Source organism: Platalea leucorodia (assembly GCF_965183815.1).
Source record: "Platalea leucorodia genome assembly, chromosome: 8".
NCBI lineage: Eukaryota > Metazoa > Chordata > Aves > Pelecaniformes > Threskiornithidae > Platalea > Platalea leucorodia.
Genome location: NC_138830.1, coordinates 48984328 through 49002930, shown reverse-complemented (window position 1 = coordinate 49002930; position 18603 = coordinate 48984328). Strand labels below are relative to the sequence as shown.

Sequence of the window (18603 nt, the reverse complement as noted above, 5' to 3'; positions counted from 1 at the left end):
AAAATAAAAATTAATTTCTTTGAAATCTTCCTTTTTGTTAACCCCACAAGCCTTTCTTCCCACTCCCTAATAGGTTCTAATGATAATAATATTGAACATGGGGTCAGCACAGATAGGCTGTACTTGGGCAAACTGAAAATAAATAGTAAAGGATTTTTTTTTATTTTTTTTACATCTCTCAAATTTCAGTTTCCTTATCAACATAAAGGAATTCAGAGAGGGAGAAAAATAAGTACGAGGAAAGAAGGTTGCATATTCTTATAGTAGAAGTACTGCCAGTAAGTTGTTGAACCTTTTGAAGATGACCCCATGAATAATGAACAAAATGCGCAAAGGACACTGGTTTACAGGACAAAAAGATCCAAACACAATAAAAATGTCAAATATATTGAAGTGAAGTTTGAGGAAGTTCATTTTAGTAGGAGTGAAGCACAATACAACTGGAAAAGATGTATAGTACCATTTCTATATCAGCAAATAATACAATATGCTTGTACAAGTTCATGTAGAAGCTCTTTAGAAAGATGGCATGGCATATGTTCTGACACATGTAAGTGAGCGTGCCACACCTCTGACTTTACTGCTGTGGCCTTTAGAGCGTCTGTACTCTAAGGCTGATTTTTCATTATTTTTAAATTGTATTTTTAAAACTGAATACATTATCCAGCCCTAAGACTTGACAAAATGTACAAATATGCATTTCTTTACCTGCAAGGCCTGATTTACAGACATGCTCAAAGTATATGTAAGCTTCACAAGAGCAACTGAAACACTGAATAATATTAAAAGCAACTATATACAAAATAGACTGAAATATAGTTCAAAGAACATTGAGAGGAAAGTAAGGAATGTTAGAGGCCATCTCACCTACAAAGAAGAAGTGTCATCACAGGATTACAAAATTTTCCTTCCTAAGCAACTCTCAGGTCAATTAGCTACCAGGCCCATTTCAGGTCAATTATCTAGCATTAATATGGACATTAGCAGATGGCTTCTTAGATTCATAAAGAGACAGAAATCTACCAACAGCTTTAGGCAACTATATCTAAACTCTCTCTCTCTAGCCCTGTAACAACTAAATGCCTTTTTCCAGGTTTGCGCAAAAGCTGACAGCTGTCAGTTTGCATATATTTTAGCCTTCCACGTCACTTGAATTCAAAAATAGACACACCTTCTCACAGAGGGCTTGATTTATAGAATCACGCAGCTAACTTTCAGACAACACAGGAAACATGTTGACAATTTCCCATCCCACATTTTATTCATCTAATTAAGCAGGTATTTGAAAATCCTCTCCCTCAAGACCAGAACACTGAACGGTGGCTTTCACCTCTCTTTATTCCCTTCCCCTAGGTTATACCATTTCTCTTTATCCCTGTTCTTTATTTTGCCTATTGATGTTTAATTTTTTGTGCAGAGGGAAGAACTTTAAGAACAGACCCCCCTCAGACTATCAGGACCCCTTGAATGAAGGCCCTCTCTGTTCTGGAGGAGGAATACTGGCCTGAGCTATGAGCCTAACACAGGAAAGGATCCATATTGACTCTATGTTAGAGGTACTTTCTGCCTGGGCTAAAATTCCAAGCAGAGACGGGTGATCCAAGTTCGTTCTATCAGCAAATAAACTCAATAGATTATCAAAACTATTAGCCAAGTTACCTCGTCTCCATTGCTGTTTTAACTCAGGTTAAAATGTAACTTTTTTATTGAGAGCTTTTGTTCTTTCTTTTTTTTTTTTTTTTAAATCATACTTGCACCTTTTTAAATTGATTTAAAAAGCCAATTACTGAATATCCCATTTTTAACAACGTTTTCACAGTAAATTAAGACAATGATTAACAAATATCTAACTAAGCAAATTATCTTAGAACTCAAGTGTTATAATTGGAAGAACTCAGTGGATATTTCAATGATAATGCAAAATAGAAAAATATTGGCCCAAGAACATAAAAAAACAAATTCAGACCTCAATTACCAGGCTTTACATGTGATAGCCATGGAATAATCTGACCAACTGGAAATGGAATTTAAAATAATCTAAAATTTGGTCTTGGAGAATGAGCACGTTCACACCACAAAATTCTTAATTACCAACATAAGCCTACTATTGCATTTAAATACACAACTAATGTCAAGCCAAACTTTTAGACTAGAACAGGGGAAAAAAAGTATCTTCACTGAGTGATCTAGCATCTCCTTTAAAATAAGCATTGTGAAAATGGCAGCTATCTTTCTGGGTTACACACTACCAGAATCCTGGTAAATTGTTTACAGCTGGAGAGTCATATCATCTTTCAGTATCATCTTTCTCTGGGTTCTGCATTCACGAGAGCCCTTGATACTGAGATGAGTGAAAATAGAAATGAGAATGTTCAATTCCACAACAAAAATAGAGACTGAAAGGTTTCATTGTAGGTCTACCATACACTAGCCTTGAAAGTGTCTGCTCTGCTTAGCAGTCCTTAGCTTTGTATCTGTGATTCTATATGGCTTTCGTTGTCTCTCACTTCAGCATGATTTATGTCAGAAGGTTTGGAATAAATTAACTGTTCTACAGTGTACTGCAACCATGATGATTCTAAAGACATGCTGATTTCTTCCCCCCCACCCCTACATTTATTTCGCTCAACCGAATAACAAAACCTGTATCAAGATGATGTTTTGAGTCCTGAGTGGTGAAAAAAAAAAAGAATTATTTAGAAAGGCAGTAAAACTCCTGCTATAAGCCATTGTTTAAATAATATGTTAGGCTATCTATATATACAAACACCAAGACACATATGCATACACTTAGACTAATATATATATTCCCCTGCAGTTCTGTATTAATCAAATGGAATACTCTGAAGTGGAAATACAGTACTAATAACTCAAAATAGCACTTCTGTTCAAGTTGCCTGTACAAGCTTATTTGAGTTCTAATTGTGTGCTGAAATTCTCTCTTTTAATGCTGAGGTCTATTTGAAGGTTAGCTTTTGGTCCCATGGAGATAAAGAAAAATGTGCCAACATTTGAGAGATTTGATTACCTGTATAAAATTATGCTTGCTCATTTTTCCTAGGCAAGATACTCTTGGGTAAAGTTATATTAAAGAGGGAATAGAAATAGTGTACATCCAAAGAAAATATTTTCCAATTATGCTTCACAAGATGCAGAAAATATTACTTGTGATAGAGGATTATGAATGAGATAATTACTGAGAGCCTAATGTACCTAAAGCTACAATAAAGGAGAGAGAAAAACATTAATAAGTGGTTATTGACTGTTCTTCCTGCTCTTTGTAATAAAAGGCCAGAACAGTACCAAGGACAAACCTTTCCACAGTTTTGCTGTAATACATTATATACAAGAATACCTTTCCTACTTACATGGCCTATCATTAATTCCTATAAATGAAACCATATCAGCTTTTATTTAACACCCAAAACACTTAATGCCTCTCAAAACAAGCTTAATAAGAAATTTTTCACATTAAGAGTCAATTGAAAATAATAGAGATTTAGAAATACATAGGATAAATGATTTAATTTCACACATTCCTAATGAGCAAGCTGCACTTCCAAAAGAATCCAGACTAACGTTAGGTTGGTAAGACACAGAGTGACAAAGGACTCTGACTTTTAGAAATTAAGGTATGTCTCATTATCACTTTTTGATTCTCAAATTAAATAAATAACTCAATTATTTCTGAGAAGCCCTAGCAAAGAATATTTGAGCTTCCATACACAGTATTTCAATACAGGTGTGATCAATAGGGAAGATTATAAAAAAAGGATTTAAAGTAGCTGCAGCTCTTTTCCTGCTGCAGAGCAGAACTTGGTACGCCATGCAAAATTACCTTTGGTGCATTCTTTTTTTCAATTTTGGCTCACAATACTGCTGCATTAACTGTGAAGGTACACTCAGTACAGAAAAGGTTAACAGTATTTCTAAAAGAATGACAAAGGACATGAACATTACAAGGGTCAATCTACATGGAGAGGAAGCTGTGTGAGTGCTGTGGCTTTCTTATGCTCCCACGCTTACTTCATTCCAGAAAGAGCAACAGTTTCGCTAATGAAAGGCATGCCCTACCGATTATTGGGGTCCCCTCTTCTTAACAGGAATCCTTTTAACATACTCTTAGATACACATACCAACCTGTGCTTATACGCAACACACTCACACCAGTTTTCATCTCAGTGTAGTCATTGCTTTTTCTTTCATCTCCCTGCCTCCACAAGACACTGCGTAAACTGTATATAAGGCTTTATGTTAAGTACATTAAGACAGACTTAATGCCTAGTGACTTCACTAACCAAATTTAGAATGAATTTGACCTATTGGATCTGAAGCAATTCAAAGTATCTAGAAGGCTGGACCCTTCAAAATTATTTTTATCAACTAAAAGCAGTACTGCAAAGCATAGAGCTTCACAAAGCAGAAATTCAGGCTCTGTAACAGAACATATCATGGGGCATAATAAGGACAAGCGACTTATAAATCAAGTGGCTGAGAAAATAATAAATTAAGGATTAACTATTACTGGCTTATTGGTCTCCCTGAGAATTCTCAAACAAATGATCCTGAGAGATTTCTTTTGACAGTGTCTCATGGGGACAATGAAACACATGAGTGCCTGAAGACTATATCATGGTTATTACAGCAGGAAGGTCACCAAGAAAAGACTCCTGAGGGTTGGCTACTTTGTCCTACACCAGCCTAGATCCTCCTGTGCTATGGAGGTTCTCAAAGCTAAATACAAAGTGGACTATCAGATGAGTCAGTATTTGTATTCTTCCAGGCCGACAACCTGCCTTCCTAAAGTGACATCAGACCTTTCCCCTCACAAAGAAACTGCCCTTGGAAACTGAGCCTTAAGACAAAACAGAGCCATGTTTGCCTGTTTTAAAGTGAGGAAAGTATCTGTTATGTTTTCCAGTCTTTCTACAATTTGCAGAATTCATAAATGTATTCCTGATTCTGCGTAGGAGATGTCAGTTGGAATAGATACTGACTCAGAAATACTATGGGTTTTTTCACTTTACAAGTATGAAGCATGTACATTTCATAACACATTCAAAGCACTGCAATGAACCTATTGTCTCAGAGTGGGCCTCCAGCCTGACTAGTAGAGCAAAATTTTGCTCTACTATCCATCAGACTTTGTCCCATAGAGGATTGTCTATTACAGTATTTGTGCAGAATACATTTGATTTAGATAGAAACATTTACTCACAAAAAGTTCCCTTAAAATCCAAATATTTATTTACGCAAATATACTGCTCGATTCCTAGCATTCCTTTGCTTATCAGTAATTTACAGTAACTAGCAGGTGGTCTTCTGAAGGGACAGATTTAGATCATTACAAAATGATTACTTAATGGGATGATCAGCGCAGTTGCCTTCTACATAGAACAAGAAGCCTAATTCTGCCTAACAAGTTAGAGTGTTCGGCATTTTCTTTCCTTATTTTTGAGGTACGATAACTCCACCGTGTCAGTAAGCCTTATGTTCAATATATTTAAGTATACATATATTCGTTATTATATCACATTTAAGTTATTAATAAATTGCATAGGACACATCTCTTACAGAATGTCCCACGCACTTGAAAAGTAATCACTTGCTTTCTTACACTTCCCGATAATATTCGGTCTTTACACCTTGCAATACCACTACTGGCTAGTGGGAGACTGCACTGTCTACGGAAATTAGCAGAGGATCAGAAAGCTTGTTCCCTGGCAATGCCATGGACTTGAGACATAATTGTGGACATTAAAAACTACCTCTCTGCCCACACCATCTTTCTGTGTTTGTATTTTTTTCCTCAGTTACAGTCTGCATATCCTATTTAGACAGTAATAGCTTTGAGGCAGGAATTGTCTCCTACTCAACAAAACAGATCAAAATTTTAGCAAAGGTTTCTTAATACAAATGGCAGCGTTAACAGCTTTCACATTTACTGTTACTTGGTGTACCATTCCTCATTGCTGTAGTTCAGTTTATAAAAACGCTCTCCATGTATGCTTTGAGGTTATGTACAATGCTTCAAAAATTTGCACAAGACAGACGTCCACACTGAGATTCCCTTAGAGAAACCATGGCTTAAATCTCATTTGGTCTGTAAATCTTTTCGTGCCAAGGAAAGTCCTGGTATATGCTTTAAATGATTTAAGTAACTTCTGTTTATTCATATGAAAACTCAATAAAAAGTAAAAATCCTTGTACATATAGATCAGTACCTGTTCTCAGTTAATCAAATATTCTAACAAGTATGTGGGATATCCAACAAAACAATTAAGTCCCATTCATTAGCAGAAATAAACTAACAAATTTGAAATATTGTGTTGGCATTAAGTCTTGTTTCAGATGATTTTGCATGCAGGAAGAAACACAAACATGTTGCCTCTGGACATTGTATTTTCTTGTCTGTATGACAAGACAACAACAGGAATTGCAAAGTGTGCCAGTGGTCTACATTAAATGCTTTAGATTGCATAATAATTAGAGAACAGGTCGCCTGCAAAACAGACAATTCAAAAAAAAAAAAAAAGTGAAAAGGGAATAGCAAGTATGTCAGTAATAGTATTTAGAAAACTTATTCTGTAAAACTATGGTAGATTTTCACTAAGCTATTTGAGTTGAGTAATATCAGATTCTGAGCCTTTTGCATCATGCTTTAACATACAGGATCATGTTGCATCAATTATGTCGCAAATTATCCCAAATTAATTAAAAAATAAGGTGTTTTTTTCCATTCACTTTAATATCCTGATTTCTTAGCTTGGGTGTATAACATGTAGTAGCTCTTAATGATGCTTGCAGCTTGATGACCTCAGAAAATAATGTGATAGAAGAGCTATGGTTTGGTTCAATTCCTCTGTCCTCTGTGTACTTCACGTCTGGATGCCCACCACCAGTTCTACATATACTAAAATTCACCTTTTCTCACTTGGTAACAATACCCCTATTGTATGTAAGCAGTTCTCTCTCAGCAAGGGAAAAGAAAATTGGATAATATGGTTTCTGGATTTAAACCAGCAGATGACTAGGGCACTCTGAACTGCTAAGAAATATCTTTTGCTGGTTCTGCCTACAACTGGGCTCCTTGCCTCCAGTGATCCTCTGTGAGTCAGTCTTTTATCTCACTATGTTCCCCCTCATTGAGGCAATCTAACAGCAACGCGCAGCACATCAGGTTGAAATACAAACCCTCAGCTTTACTTTTATTCACCAGGGGCTGGGTGCATAAGAGTTATTGAGCTCAGACCCTGAAACAAGAAAAGGGATTTCTTATGTTGCTCCTAATGATTCCTCTGGTTAATTCAGCAATGGCATTGATACTCTCCAGGGAGAGCTACACTTACTTTTTCTTAGCTGCTGGCATGACTGCTGTAAAATAAAGGCTTTGAAAGAAATTATGGAAGGGGAATCTTTACACTAATAGAGAGTCCTCAGGAAAGTTATATATTACTCTATATTACTACAGGTGTTCCTCAGGGATCACCAAGAGGCTACTCAGACACATAAATATTTGTTTAAATATCTTTAGGAAAATTATCTACATTTATTTTCAATCCCACATGCCCCACACATTGCTTTCAAATAATAGTTACTTTTAAACACTACCTAAAATACTTATTGCAGCAAATGATTTCTGTAATGAAGCTGACTGATTCACATCCAGATTAAAAAGCACAGCATCAACATCCCTGGATTTGTCAAAAAAACCCCACCAAAAAACAAGCAAAAGACCCTCAATGAAGTCCTTGGTCTGTTACACAACACAATATTATGCCTTCCTTTTTCTTCTTTCACTTTACTAGAATATGAAAAAAAACAACTTTTAAAACAGAACTTTCCAGAAACAAAATTTATGCAAACTCTTTCCCATCATTTTCATATGCAAACTACTTTTGCTTGGAATTACTGTGAATGTGTATTTATTACATCCTAAAACTACAGAGCTGTCCACCAGCTAAAAACCCAACCCTTCTCAGATGTAATTCAGTTCATGAGGTATCACCTATTTCAGCTCCAAAACTCTTACTGGAAGCCTGCAGACACTAAAGGAGTTAGTCCCAAAGCAGTTCTCATTTTAATGCAAAATTATTTTTAAGGCTTTCATTACATGAATCCTTGGCAAATTGAGGAACATCACATCAGGACCTGTAAACAATACACACACCCTTTCACTGGTTGAAAGGCAACATGTTCCTGTCACTTTTGGGAAGTCACTACTATCTGATAGCTTTTCATTGGCCTATGGAAATATGTTTGTCAAGTTCAGGAAGGACAAACTTTTAGCAAAAACCACCATCACAATTGGCACTAATTGGTGGTTAAATTGACAACTGGAACTGAAGCATCCTGACAGCACCAGAGGTGGGCCCTACAGGTAGAAACTGAAAACCATTTACTAAAGCAATGTTGGAAAGACTAAACGATCATAGGGCATCTGCAGAATATCATGTGGAAGGCTCTACTTAATTTTTCATACTGTCACTTTGGCATTTTGCATGCATACTTGGAAAACATTTCAATTCATTGAGAGAAAGATAAAGTGTTCAGATCAATATATTGAACAAAGTACACAAGCTTCTAATTCTTCACAAACAAAAAAAATTCTCAATGTTAGCTACTTTTTTCAGGAGATTATAAATCTTTGTGGCTTTACAAAAAGGAAATTTAAGTGAATAATGTTGAAGTAACACCAGAGGATCCAAATGCCTAAGCACACACAGTGTAATTGTACCCACCATATATACCATTCTTTAAGGGGAAAAACAAAACAAAACAACCCCAAAAAACCCAAACAAAAACCCCAACCCAACTCTTTGAAGCTATCTACACTTATTGTCTATGAAATCTAAAATTTAAGATGCAAATCACATCACAGAGGTGTTCCCACTTTATTAAAGAAAACACAGATGGCTCAGAAGGTGCCTCGTCTTTTGCAGGCTGACCCTTTGCTATGCAGGATTCTTGACACTATAATGCATTTCTTTAAGTGCTTTCCACTTTAGTGGCCCATACTGGTATGCGTCACTTTTTTTACTCTGTTGCTTTAATAGTGTGAGGCAGAAATAGATGAAATGCCTCTTTGAAGTTATTACCAGTCCATTTGTAATGACACACAAGTGTTTTAAGTTGTGACTCTACTTAAATTGTGCTTATATTATGCCCCCAGACTGGAGATGAGGGAACATGAAAGTGTTCAGCCTTACTCAGTGATACTCCCAGAAATATACAGAAATGAGATGCTAGAGTCTGAAGATATATCTTGTTTCTTAACTTAGAAATCAGTAAAATGATTTTTACACTGTCTTATAAAATGTAGACACTGTTGGCTCACTTCAGTCAAACCATCTTTGTTTAAATTTATATGTTCCAAGAAGAAATTTCTTGGACCTTGTACTTAGATAAAAGGAAAAAAAAAATCTGTGCAGACTTAGGAATACTTGTTTAAAACCCACTACTTTTATCAGGCATCTATAAAATGTTACATACTATATATATTGTCTTTGAAGCAATATTTAATTAAGAAGAGTTTTTCTCAGAGCTACTTATACTCCTGCTTACTAAGTTGATTTAGACCACGTAAACTGGAGCATTCTCTGAAGTAGAGAGTCATCTCTTCTCCTTCAGAAGCACACAAAAGGCAGGGGGGAATTACTATTTTCTATAAAGAGTACAGCAGAAAAATAAATGATACATTTCAGCTTCTGGGAGTTTATTAAACATAAGTAGGAAAATTAGTGTATAATTATTGTTGCAAAACAACAACAAAATTCTAGGGCTCAGAAAGCGATGTTGAATTTGCAACATTTCAGATATTGAATATTTTATGGCATGCATTTAAATCTTAGATAGCAAAACATACAAGTGTATATTAGAAGGAAAAGAGGACAATCTATATAATATGGTGTTCTGATTTCTGTTCTAACTGTGAAAACTTTAACAATGCATTAATATAGGACCATGTCATACCCTATGAAACCTGTGCTAGGGCTATACTACACCTACATTTCACAATGACTTCTTCCATTCAGGGAAACAGCATGTAATTCATCCCTAAAGTAATGGGAGCCTTGGTTATATACATTTCTGGTATTATATATTCAGCCATTATAATCACAAGCTCAATGCAGGAATAAAAAGGAAAACATATGGAAAGAACTTGTTTAATTAAAACCTTGTTTACTTTGCATATATGTATCACTTGTACTTCAACAGAACTATTTATAATTTTAAACAAGTACGATTTTACCATTTCCTTGTTAAGAGATAAAATGTATGTTGGCAATGAAATCAAAGATTGCATAAAGCATGTATAATGTAGAACATACAGCTTGAAGCTATTTATAAGTGCTCTCTGCATTTCCAGGTTCGGTTTTTACAGTAGCACGGCCTGAAGCACTTAACTGTGAAAACATGATGCCTCGCTACTGCTCCTCCTACAGGAAAATTATTTCTCCTCTAAAGGCCTGAACCTAAGCCTCATACATCAAGGGAAAAATCTCCATTGCTCTAAAAAGCAAAAGTTGCCTAGCTCCCTCATTCTATAAGCTATAAAAAAAAAAAAAATTTAAAAAATCTGCATTTAAGAGAGTGCAAAAACACATACCAGGTAAGTCAGAAGCAAGGAAGAAAAACGCCACGGTCACAGATAAAAAATGTCTACCTGAGACTCCACTGACCTGGCCATGTTCTTTCTGAGCCTCTGTAACTCAGCCTGGTTTGTCTCCTTCCCTGTCCAGGCTTTTCAGAGCAACTTCTCAAGAGCCAGCACAGCTCTTCTACCGGCCACGTGCCACAGGCATGGCACAGCAGCCGTGCACGTCACACAGGTGCTGGTCTGCCCTGCCCAGCTCATTTTACAAATCTCTCATCACAGATACTGTGTGCAAAATATGCAGTATATCATTACCTTGGGACTGGAAACAGGTAAATTAAAAAAATTCTGAGGAAGGTTCTGGGAGAAACCAGGGAGTACTGTCAGAGGAGTGATACCACAGAAACAGCAGTGATCTGACTGACCATTACTGGGTTTTTGTGTCTGGACCTAACTGCTGATTCATTTAGTGGAAACAAGCAAATGAACAAAAAACCCCTCAAAATCCCAACTTTTGTCACCTTTATTCCCTCTTTTGTTCTCTCTATGCATTGTACTTATAAACGACAACTTAACAACAAGTTAACCCATTAACTATCCCAGGGTTTTGCTTAAAAACATCTATTAAACCGGGTCCTATCCCATTTAAAACATCACAAATAACACGTTCCATAAAACAGGAGCTATAATTATATACCCCAAACCTACTTTCCTAATGCTTTTTAACTTTATTATCTATTTCATTGTGAATTCAGTGGCTGTCTCCTGTGAAAGAACAGTGGCATTTGCTACACCACAGATTTCACAGCACATCTGCCATGGTGCTGTAAATGCATGCAGAGGAGACCGAGAAAATGCAGCAGTGTATATCAAGTAAAAGTTCTATCTAACTAATCAAGTCCACAGGGACAGCATGCAGTGTCACAAGACATATCACTCTACACTTGAATGAGGTTGTCAGCCACTGGGAGGCCTGCAAACTGCTGACAGCAATATGCAGTATACGGAGTCTTCTAAAGTAGACACAGTAGCTTGTAAAGTATGTACCTCTTTCTATGGATGAAGAAGGGGAAAAAAAAAAAAAAGAAATGAAGTATGAAAGGGCATTTGTAAATCTATCTTTCTGCATTGAAGTATGTCACACAAACATGAAAAAGGTTACTTTGTAGGTTTCTCAAAATGCATATATACATTTCTACATGTACAGATCAAAACAATATGGAATTTATTACAATACTATGTTTCAAAATAAATGCAATGGTAATACAGACAAAAAAGAAAAACTAGGATGTTTGCAGCATTTTATAGAATAATCTCCTAAATTCAGAAATCACCCTAAGAGATAAGTATTCATACGTTTTACAGATGCGTGAACTCAAGTAGAGCTGCTTATTTTGTTTGAGCTCGATCTTACTGAACATGACATTAAAAGTGCATATTGTTCAAACTCATTGTAAGAAGTTTAAGAATGAAAGCAAAAGATTTTCTTCTGTCTTTTACTCGAGTCATTGAAGAAAACTACCACACTTTAGTGGTAGTCACATGAAATCCTCCTATTAGTCTCAACCCAGATTCTTTCATTTATTAGAGCAAATACATTGGGAATGCATTTATTAATATATATTCATGCAGAACAGCAATGAATAAGTACCTTTGAAGAGTGTGCAGTTGTATTGCAACACTTAGAATTCTGAAAAAGGCTCTTTATGCCAAGAAGTCGTTTCTCCTGGAAAAACTGAGCAGCCTAATAAAAGATGTTACGCATCTGTAAATCTGTCTTGCTAAACTTTCTCTGTACTTCAAGAATCTTTGGTATGAGATGTTTTAAACTAACTGAATGAATGCATAGACTCTATATTCAGGCTTTTATTTAGAAAGTGATTGGTATTCTGTTTATGTTTATTATAATTAATCCAATTTTCAGTTTTATTTTGCTGATATATATTTCAATTCCATTATAATCAAATGCTGCTACTCAGTGCCTTTCCACCCACTAACATGAAAACCATTATTTAAGTATCTATATTATTCTGAGCAGTTCTTAGGAGCTGAATTTTCAGTAGGCTTTAAAGGTATATATGAGAACATACACCAAATTCTGCTTGTGTGTATATTATTCCTGTTTGTGCAAAACCTTATTTTTGTATTTACTATCTAGAGCACGTAATTACATGTTTGTACAAATCATACATGACTATGAAAAGTACCATGTACACTCGACAATACAGTAGAAAGAGACGAAAACTGCAACCAAAACCTACGTAATTAGATTTGCTTCAAGAATGTTCCCTTTGAAGCAATTAACTATCAAATAATATATTTGTTTGGAGATTACACTAATACTTTGAACATGTAAAAAGCATATGCAAGCAACACTGCCTCTATAATGGCACAAAAGCATATTTATGTCCAGAAAATGCAGCAAATAAGCGGCATACATGTTTGGTATCATTCTCTCCACAGTATTAAGCCTCTCTGCATTAATTCACTATATCATATGTTACAGAGTGCCCTTCATTCAAAGTCTGGTGCAAAAGGAAAAAAAAAAAAAAAAAAAAGAAAAGAAAATCAAGGTAAGTCATAGGGCAGAAAAATAGTTGATAAAGAAAGTCACAGAATGAAGGAGATACCCCAAGTGGGCAAATCCTTTGGCAGGCGGCAAAATTGAAAGGTTGGAGGAAGAGTGTAAGTAGAAAAGAGATGAGGAGGAACTAGCTAAGTGCAAATCTACCGTGAGTTCTGAAAAGGAGGTTGTTTTTAAATTGCAGTGGATAAGAAACCAGTGAGGGTGACAGAGGACAAATGATAGCCCAACTTCATGGAGAACGAGAGCATTTTGCTTGTGACATTCTGTATACCTTTAAGTTTTGGGAACAAGGATTGCCAAGAACTATAATTGAGGGAGTTGCTACTTTATAGTCCGGAAGGATTAAGAGCAACTCTGAAAGGTGTGGAGTACCTCTGTTCCCACTGACTACAGCAGAGTTTGAAAGCACCCATATTACTCGTAAACCTTAGGAAAGAAAAATAGGTCAGAAATACAGATGATTTTTCTGGAGAGAGTGAAAAAATACAGACAAGAATTACAAGAATATTTTAAGCCATTTTCATGAGTAAACCAAGGATTTCTCCCTATAGGAGCAAATTTCACTTTTTGCTCATTTCCATCTATATCATGCAGTGTTTTAATTATGCAGCAGTCTCAACAAATAGATTGTCACAGCATTTTAGAGTAGCTAATTCTATTCAAAATGCCAGCAGAAGATGGGATAATGCCTTTATTGGCTTGGCTTAGTTTAACTCACCCACTTCTATTCACTAATGACTCGAACAATTCAGGATATTATATCCACCAAAAAAACCTAATATTGTAGAAATATTAAGACTTGGATACACCCTGAAAATCAAAGTACTATGAAGTACAAACTTGGGATTCTCCCCCGCTACTCAAAAGCAACTCAAAATCATTTTAAAAGCTTGACAAAAATATTCTAAAAAGAATGGGTCGGATAAAATATTTTAAGATCCGAAATTAAGCATACCGCTGTCTCTCTGAAATTGAGTTATGTTACTAACCACAGAAAAACAAATGAGAACAGATATATAATACCTGATATAAATGTAAAGTAACATAGCACTCAAAAGTCACTGGATATAAAGCTCATTACACCTTCTGACCCTAAGTTTCGACCAGAAAGTAGCTACACTAGAGAAAATTTAGGAATACGTGTGATCTGTGTTCTCTTCAATAATAGATATAGCTATTGACAGCCCCTGTATTATACTATATGCTATTCATTTACCCAGAGAATTTCCAAAATTATTATGAAATTAATTGATATCCGTAATTTCTGTTTTCTAGATTTTTTTACCCAATTTCAGTAGCCAGGTAATATGACAATAATATACCTGGTTATTCAAAGGCAACTGAACTTTAGTAATAAACAATAAAAAAATTTATAACTGCTCACTATAGGCCAAACAAGCATTTAGGAACAGATAATTCTTTGCTAAGAATAATTCTAAAGAGAATTCATTCCTGATGAATGCAGATGGCCCATGACCTCTTTTTAGAAAAAGTGCAAGGCTGATTCACTGACTGGGGGTAATACACTGAGCTACAGAATAAGCTAATACATGGCAACAATCAAAGGTTTAAGGCAACAGGCAAGCTAGGACACATGGAAAAACATGATCATTTTCCTTGTGTTATCTTTCTAACTTTGAAAGTAAATTATAAAATCTGTGGCAATAATGTTATTTCATATATGTGCATACCAGGACCTCCCTATAAACTAGTACCTTTTAATTGGCTGTATATACCACACTTGCCTTTTTGTTTTTAAAAATTCTCAGAGCATAAATAACTTCTGTGTAATCAGGCTGGACATAGAAAATGACCTATAGGTGTAACAACCTTTTTGAATGCATGAATAGCAACATATTTGGAATGAATAGGAACATATTACAAAAAGCTGCTTTAGTGAAAATCTTCAGCTGACAGAGGTGAAGAGTGGTGACTAATGATATTAAAGAAAGGATGTGTACATGCCTGTGTATTTTTGTCAAATGGAATATGTATAATTTTGTTGTAAATAGCAGGTTAGCTAACCAGAAAACCGTATCCTTAGAATGAGGTACATTTAAAGCACAAATGTATGGATATGAGAGAAGAATTTCAGAATAACAGAGCACCTCAACTTTGAATTTCTTCAAGAGTCCACATGACTGAAGACCTTCACATGCTATACATTTACATACTCAGAGGGAAAAAAAAACAAATCTTGCCTTACCCGGCCAACTAGTATTGGTTCAGGTCCAGAAAATTCTTCTAATACAAACATTTGATTCCAAACCCAGCCTCTCTTGGAACGATTCAAAACTCTTTGTTCTTCAGTTAGCCTTTTTAGTCCTGTACTGGATCCACTTGGTAGTACTTGAGGTTGATTCATTGGAGTCATATAAATGGAAGGAAGGACAGTAATCCATAATATTATTAATGGAGTCCACGTATCCATAAGCATTTCCGTTAGTCTTTCTGGCATTGTACCACAAGCTACGCAAATCACCACAGAAATGAAATTATTATTTTGCTTTCCTCCAGACTGTAGCAATCCAATTCATCATGCAGTACAGAACATTTACTTACAGCTCCTCCATGTGTTTACAGCACAGTCAATGTAAAAATAGCTTAGATTATAAAAACACGATCCATTGAGTTTTCCAGTCATTAAAGATTCCTGGTGGGGGGAAAAAAAAAGGTCAAATCAGTGACTAAAGAGCTTAGGAAAGCATTCTGAAAGATCATATTTACTTTTACATCATAAACGAGCCATATTAGGTTTTAAATTTGTAGTACATAATACTAGTGCATATTAAATGGGTTAAAAAAATAAATAACGTGATTCTGTGAATTCGTTCATTGCCTGAAATAGTGAGAGAAGACCCAGATGAATGATTACACACACTCAGGAAAACATTTTACTTGAAGTTTGTCTTAGGGTCTGAAGAAGCTCCTGGTCTTCTTGCTAGCCTGTACATTTTATGTAGTCAACTATGAACACTTAGCATGTCAAATAATAGAAGTCAAACAAAATAATGTTCTTGCATACAGAATTACTCTCCTTTCCTTCACAAGAAAAAAAAACCCAATACTTCAATACTTCTCATAGGTGTACAAGGCTCCACCAGTACATTCTCATTTTAGTAATCATCTAGCTGCAGCAGCACACAGCTCAGCAAAACCTTCACAGCCCAGCAGAGGAACAGGACTGGTAAGTCCCCTGTGAAATCCACGATCCCCAAACCAGACCACTACCCGAACCTAAGCAGCTCATTTGTGCACATCTGCACTACAGGACTCTCAGTGTCTTCCTCTCACTTTCAGAGAAAACACACAGTCAGGTTTTATTTCAGAGATATTTTCTTTGATGGACACTTGGGAGCATTTTGTCTTTCTTTCCCCACCCACCCTTTCATGTATTAGAAGGCCACATCAGGTTTCATCTCAGTGTAAATATTCCTTGAAATGGACAAGCAAGTTAACATAGTAGGGCTTGCTAATGCCACAGTAATTGGCGAAACCTGAAATGCAGCCATGGAAAGATTGATGGGACATGGCTCAGGGAGAGGGGCTGCATTACAGCTATTCTACTGAGGCTGGAGTTATGTAAAGAGATTCCTGATACATTTTCTTTGACTGATTCATATCCAAACATCTCATGAGAATCCACTATATACAAGATAGGTAGAAATGTCTACTCTTAAGCTTACGCTGTGTCTTAGACTGTTTTTTTGCCACTTTAAAATGAGTTCCTAGTGTTGCATGTCTATGAAAATCCTGGGGGGTTGGGTTTTGGTTTGTTGTTGGGGGGGGGGGGGGGCTGGTTTTTTTTTTGTTTTTCCTTAGGTTCACACACACTCATGGAAGAAAATATCTGAAAACATGAACAATACCAGTAAAAGTCAGCTGTTATCTTAAAAGCAAACAATGTAAAAAGTAATTTTTTTTAAACTTCAGTAACTGCCAAAGCAACTGTGAAATCTGTTGCATGAAAATCTGAAACTGTGAGAAACTTGTCTTGTTAAAAGGGGAGAAGAGCTGTTATCAAACTAAAACTCAATATCTCAAGTAGCATGGAAGAATGGTAAGCTAATAGCACAGTGCTTTGATCATGCATCAAGAATGAGGTGAATATCCATTACAGAAGTAACTGTGTGGGTTAGAAACATCATTTAGGCCTCATTGCTGACTGAGATGGAAAGAAAGAAATTAGAGAATACAGTACGCTCTTGCAATGAAATTTGAGGAAAAATGTGAGGGAAGCAAGAGAGGCCTTCAATCTCTTGGCATTCTCTCAATCCGAGAGAAGGGAAAAGAATGAGGAGCAAACAGCCTAACTGCTTGATGGGAAGGGTCTGTCAAGTCACCCTCTGAAAACCCTCTTCGGTCTAGGGAATTAAATGGAGGTTACTGGTGCTGCTTTCTGGCGTATGTTAAAAAGAGAGATTTCCTGGGGCATGTTTGGTAATGGAAGGTATCAAAAGAGAGAAACAGCCAAACTTTCAATGAAAGACGTTAAGTTTGTTTGTACGGGATCCTTGCGCATATGTGAGTGGACTTGTGGGTGCACGTGTCTGCCAGGGGACAGATTTTTCCAATTTCTTCAGTGAAGCAAGAATTGAAACATAGGACAAATAGAACCACTGTACAACAGAGTAATAGTAATATCTTCAAACAATATCCAGGATTAAATTCAAAACTGGGGGCATTAACTGAAAACCCAACTTGAGAGTCCTTTTCTGTAGCTGAGTTTTCCATTTTTATATACAAAGTGATTTTTGACCCAGAAATAGAAGCCCACCACAAACGGAATAGCACATTATACCTTTGTCCACGAAAGCCTTAAAAAAGAACCCAACTGGGCCATGATTGGCTTTCTTACTCGTCCAATACAAATTGGTATAGTTCTTTTTACTCACAGGACCAAATAATAATAAAGTAAAGCACTTGTTTTCATATTCAAGAAGCTTTTTGAAAACAATTCCTAATTAATCTACACAGGCTGCCTCCTGAAAGAGATTAAATAAATGAGATAAAACAATACGATGCTCACAGAAACATTCTTGTTTGAAGAAAGAACAGGATATTTGTTTTTCAGACTACCACTCTGAATCCTTGGCAAGCATTAAGTTCATTTCAGTGCATCCCGCCTCAGATCCTCCCCCAGACTTCCTGCCTGTTACTCTTCACTTACCCCAATCAAATTTAGGTCCTATCCACTAGCAGTAATGCATAAGATTCACTGTGACTGGACTGTCCTCACAGTAGCTCCCTATTCAGCAATACCTTAAGGCAAACAAGAGTCAAAAGCACACCAAAAAATATTAGTAATGCACATACCATGTCATTAAACCTAACTCAATGAAATAACCCCGTGAAGAGTACAGTTACACAAGCCTGATGAACACAAAACTGAGAGATTCTCAAGTACCGACAGGAAAGT

At 36.1% G+C, this 18603-nt stretch overlaps 1 protein-coding gene across 1 annotated transcript in view; it reads right to left on the bottom strand.

The window, feature by feature from the left end:
* The window catches only part of CDH8 (cadherin 8), a gene marked incomplete at both ends in the record, with an annotated part of 135265 nt that extends 119437 nt beyond the window's left edge, over nucleotides 1–15828 (bottom strand). The window contains 2 exons of the mRNA XM_082319601.1: nucleotides 15391–15653; nucleotides 15747–15828. Coding sequence (XP_082175727.1) covers nucleotides 15391–15653; nucleotides 15747–15828 — 345 coding nt within the window. The remainder of the gene's footprint in view (nucleotides 1–15390; nucleotides 15654–15746) is intronic.
* Between the last annotated feature and the right edge of the window lie 2775 nt (nucleotides 15829–18603).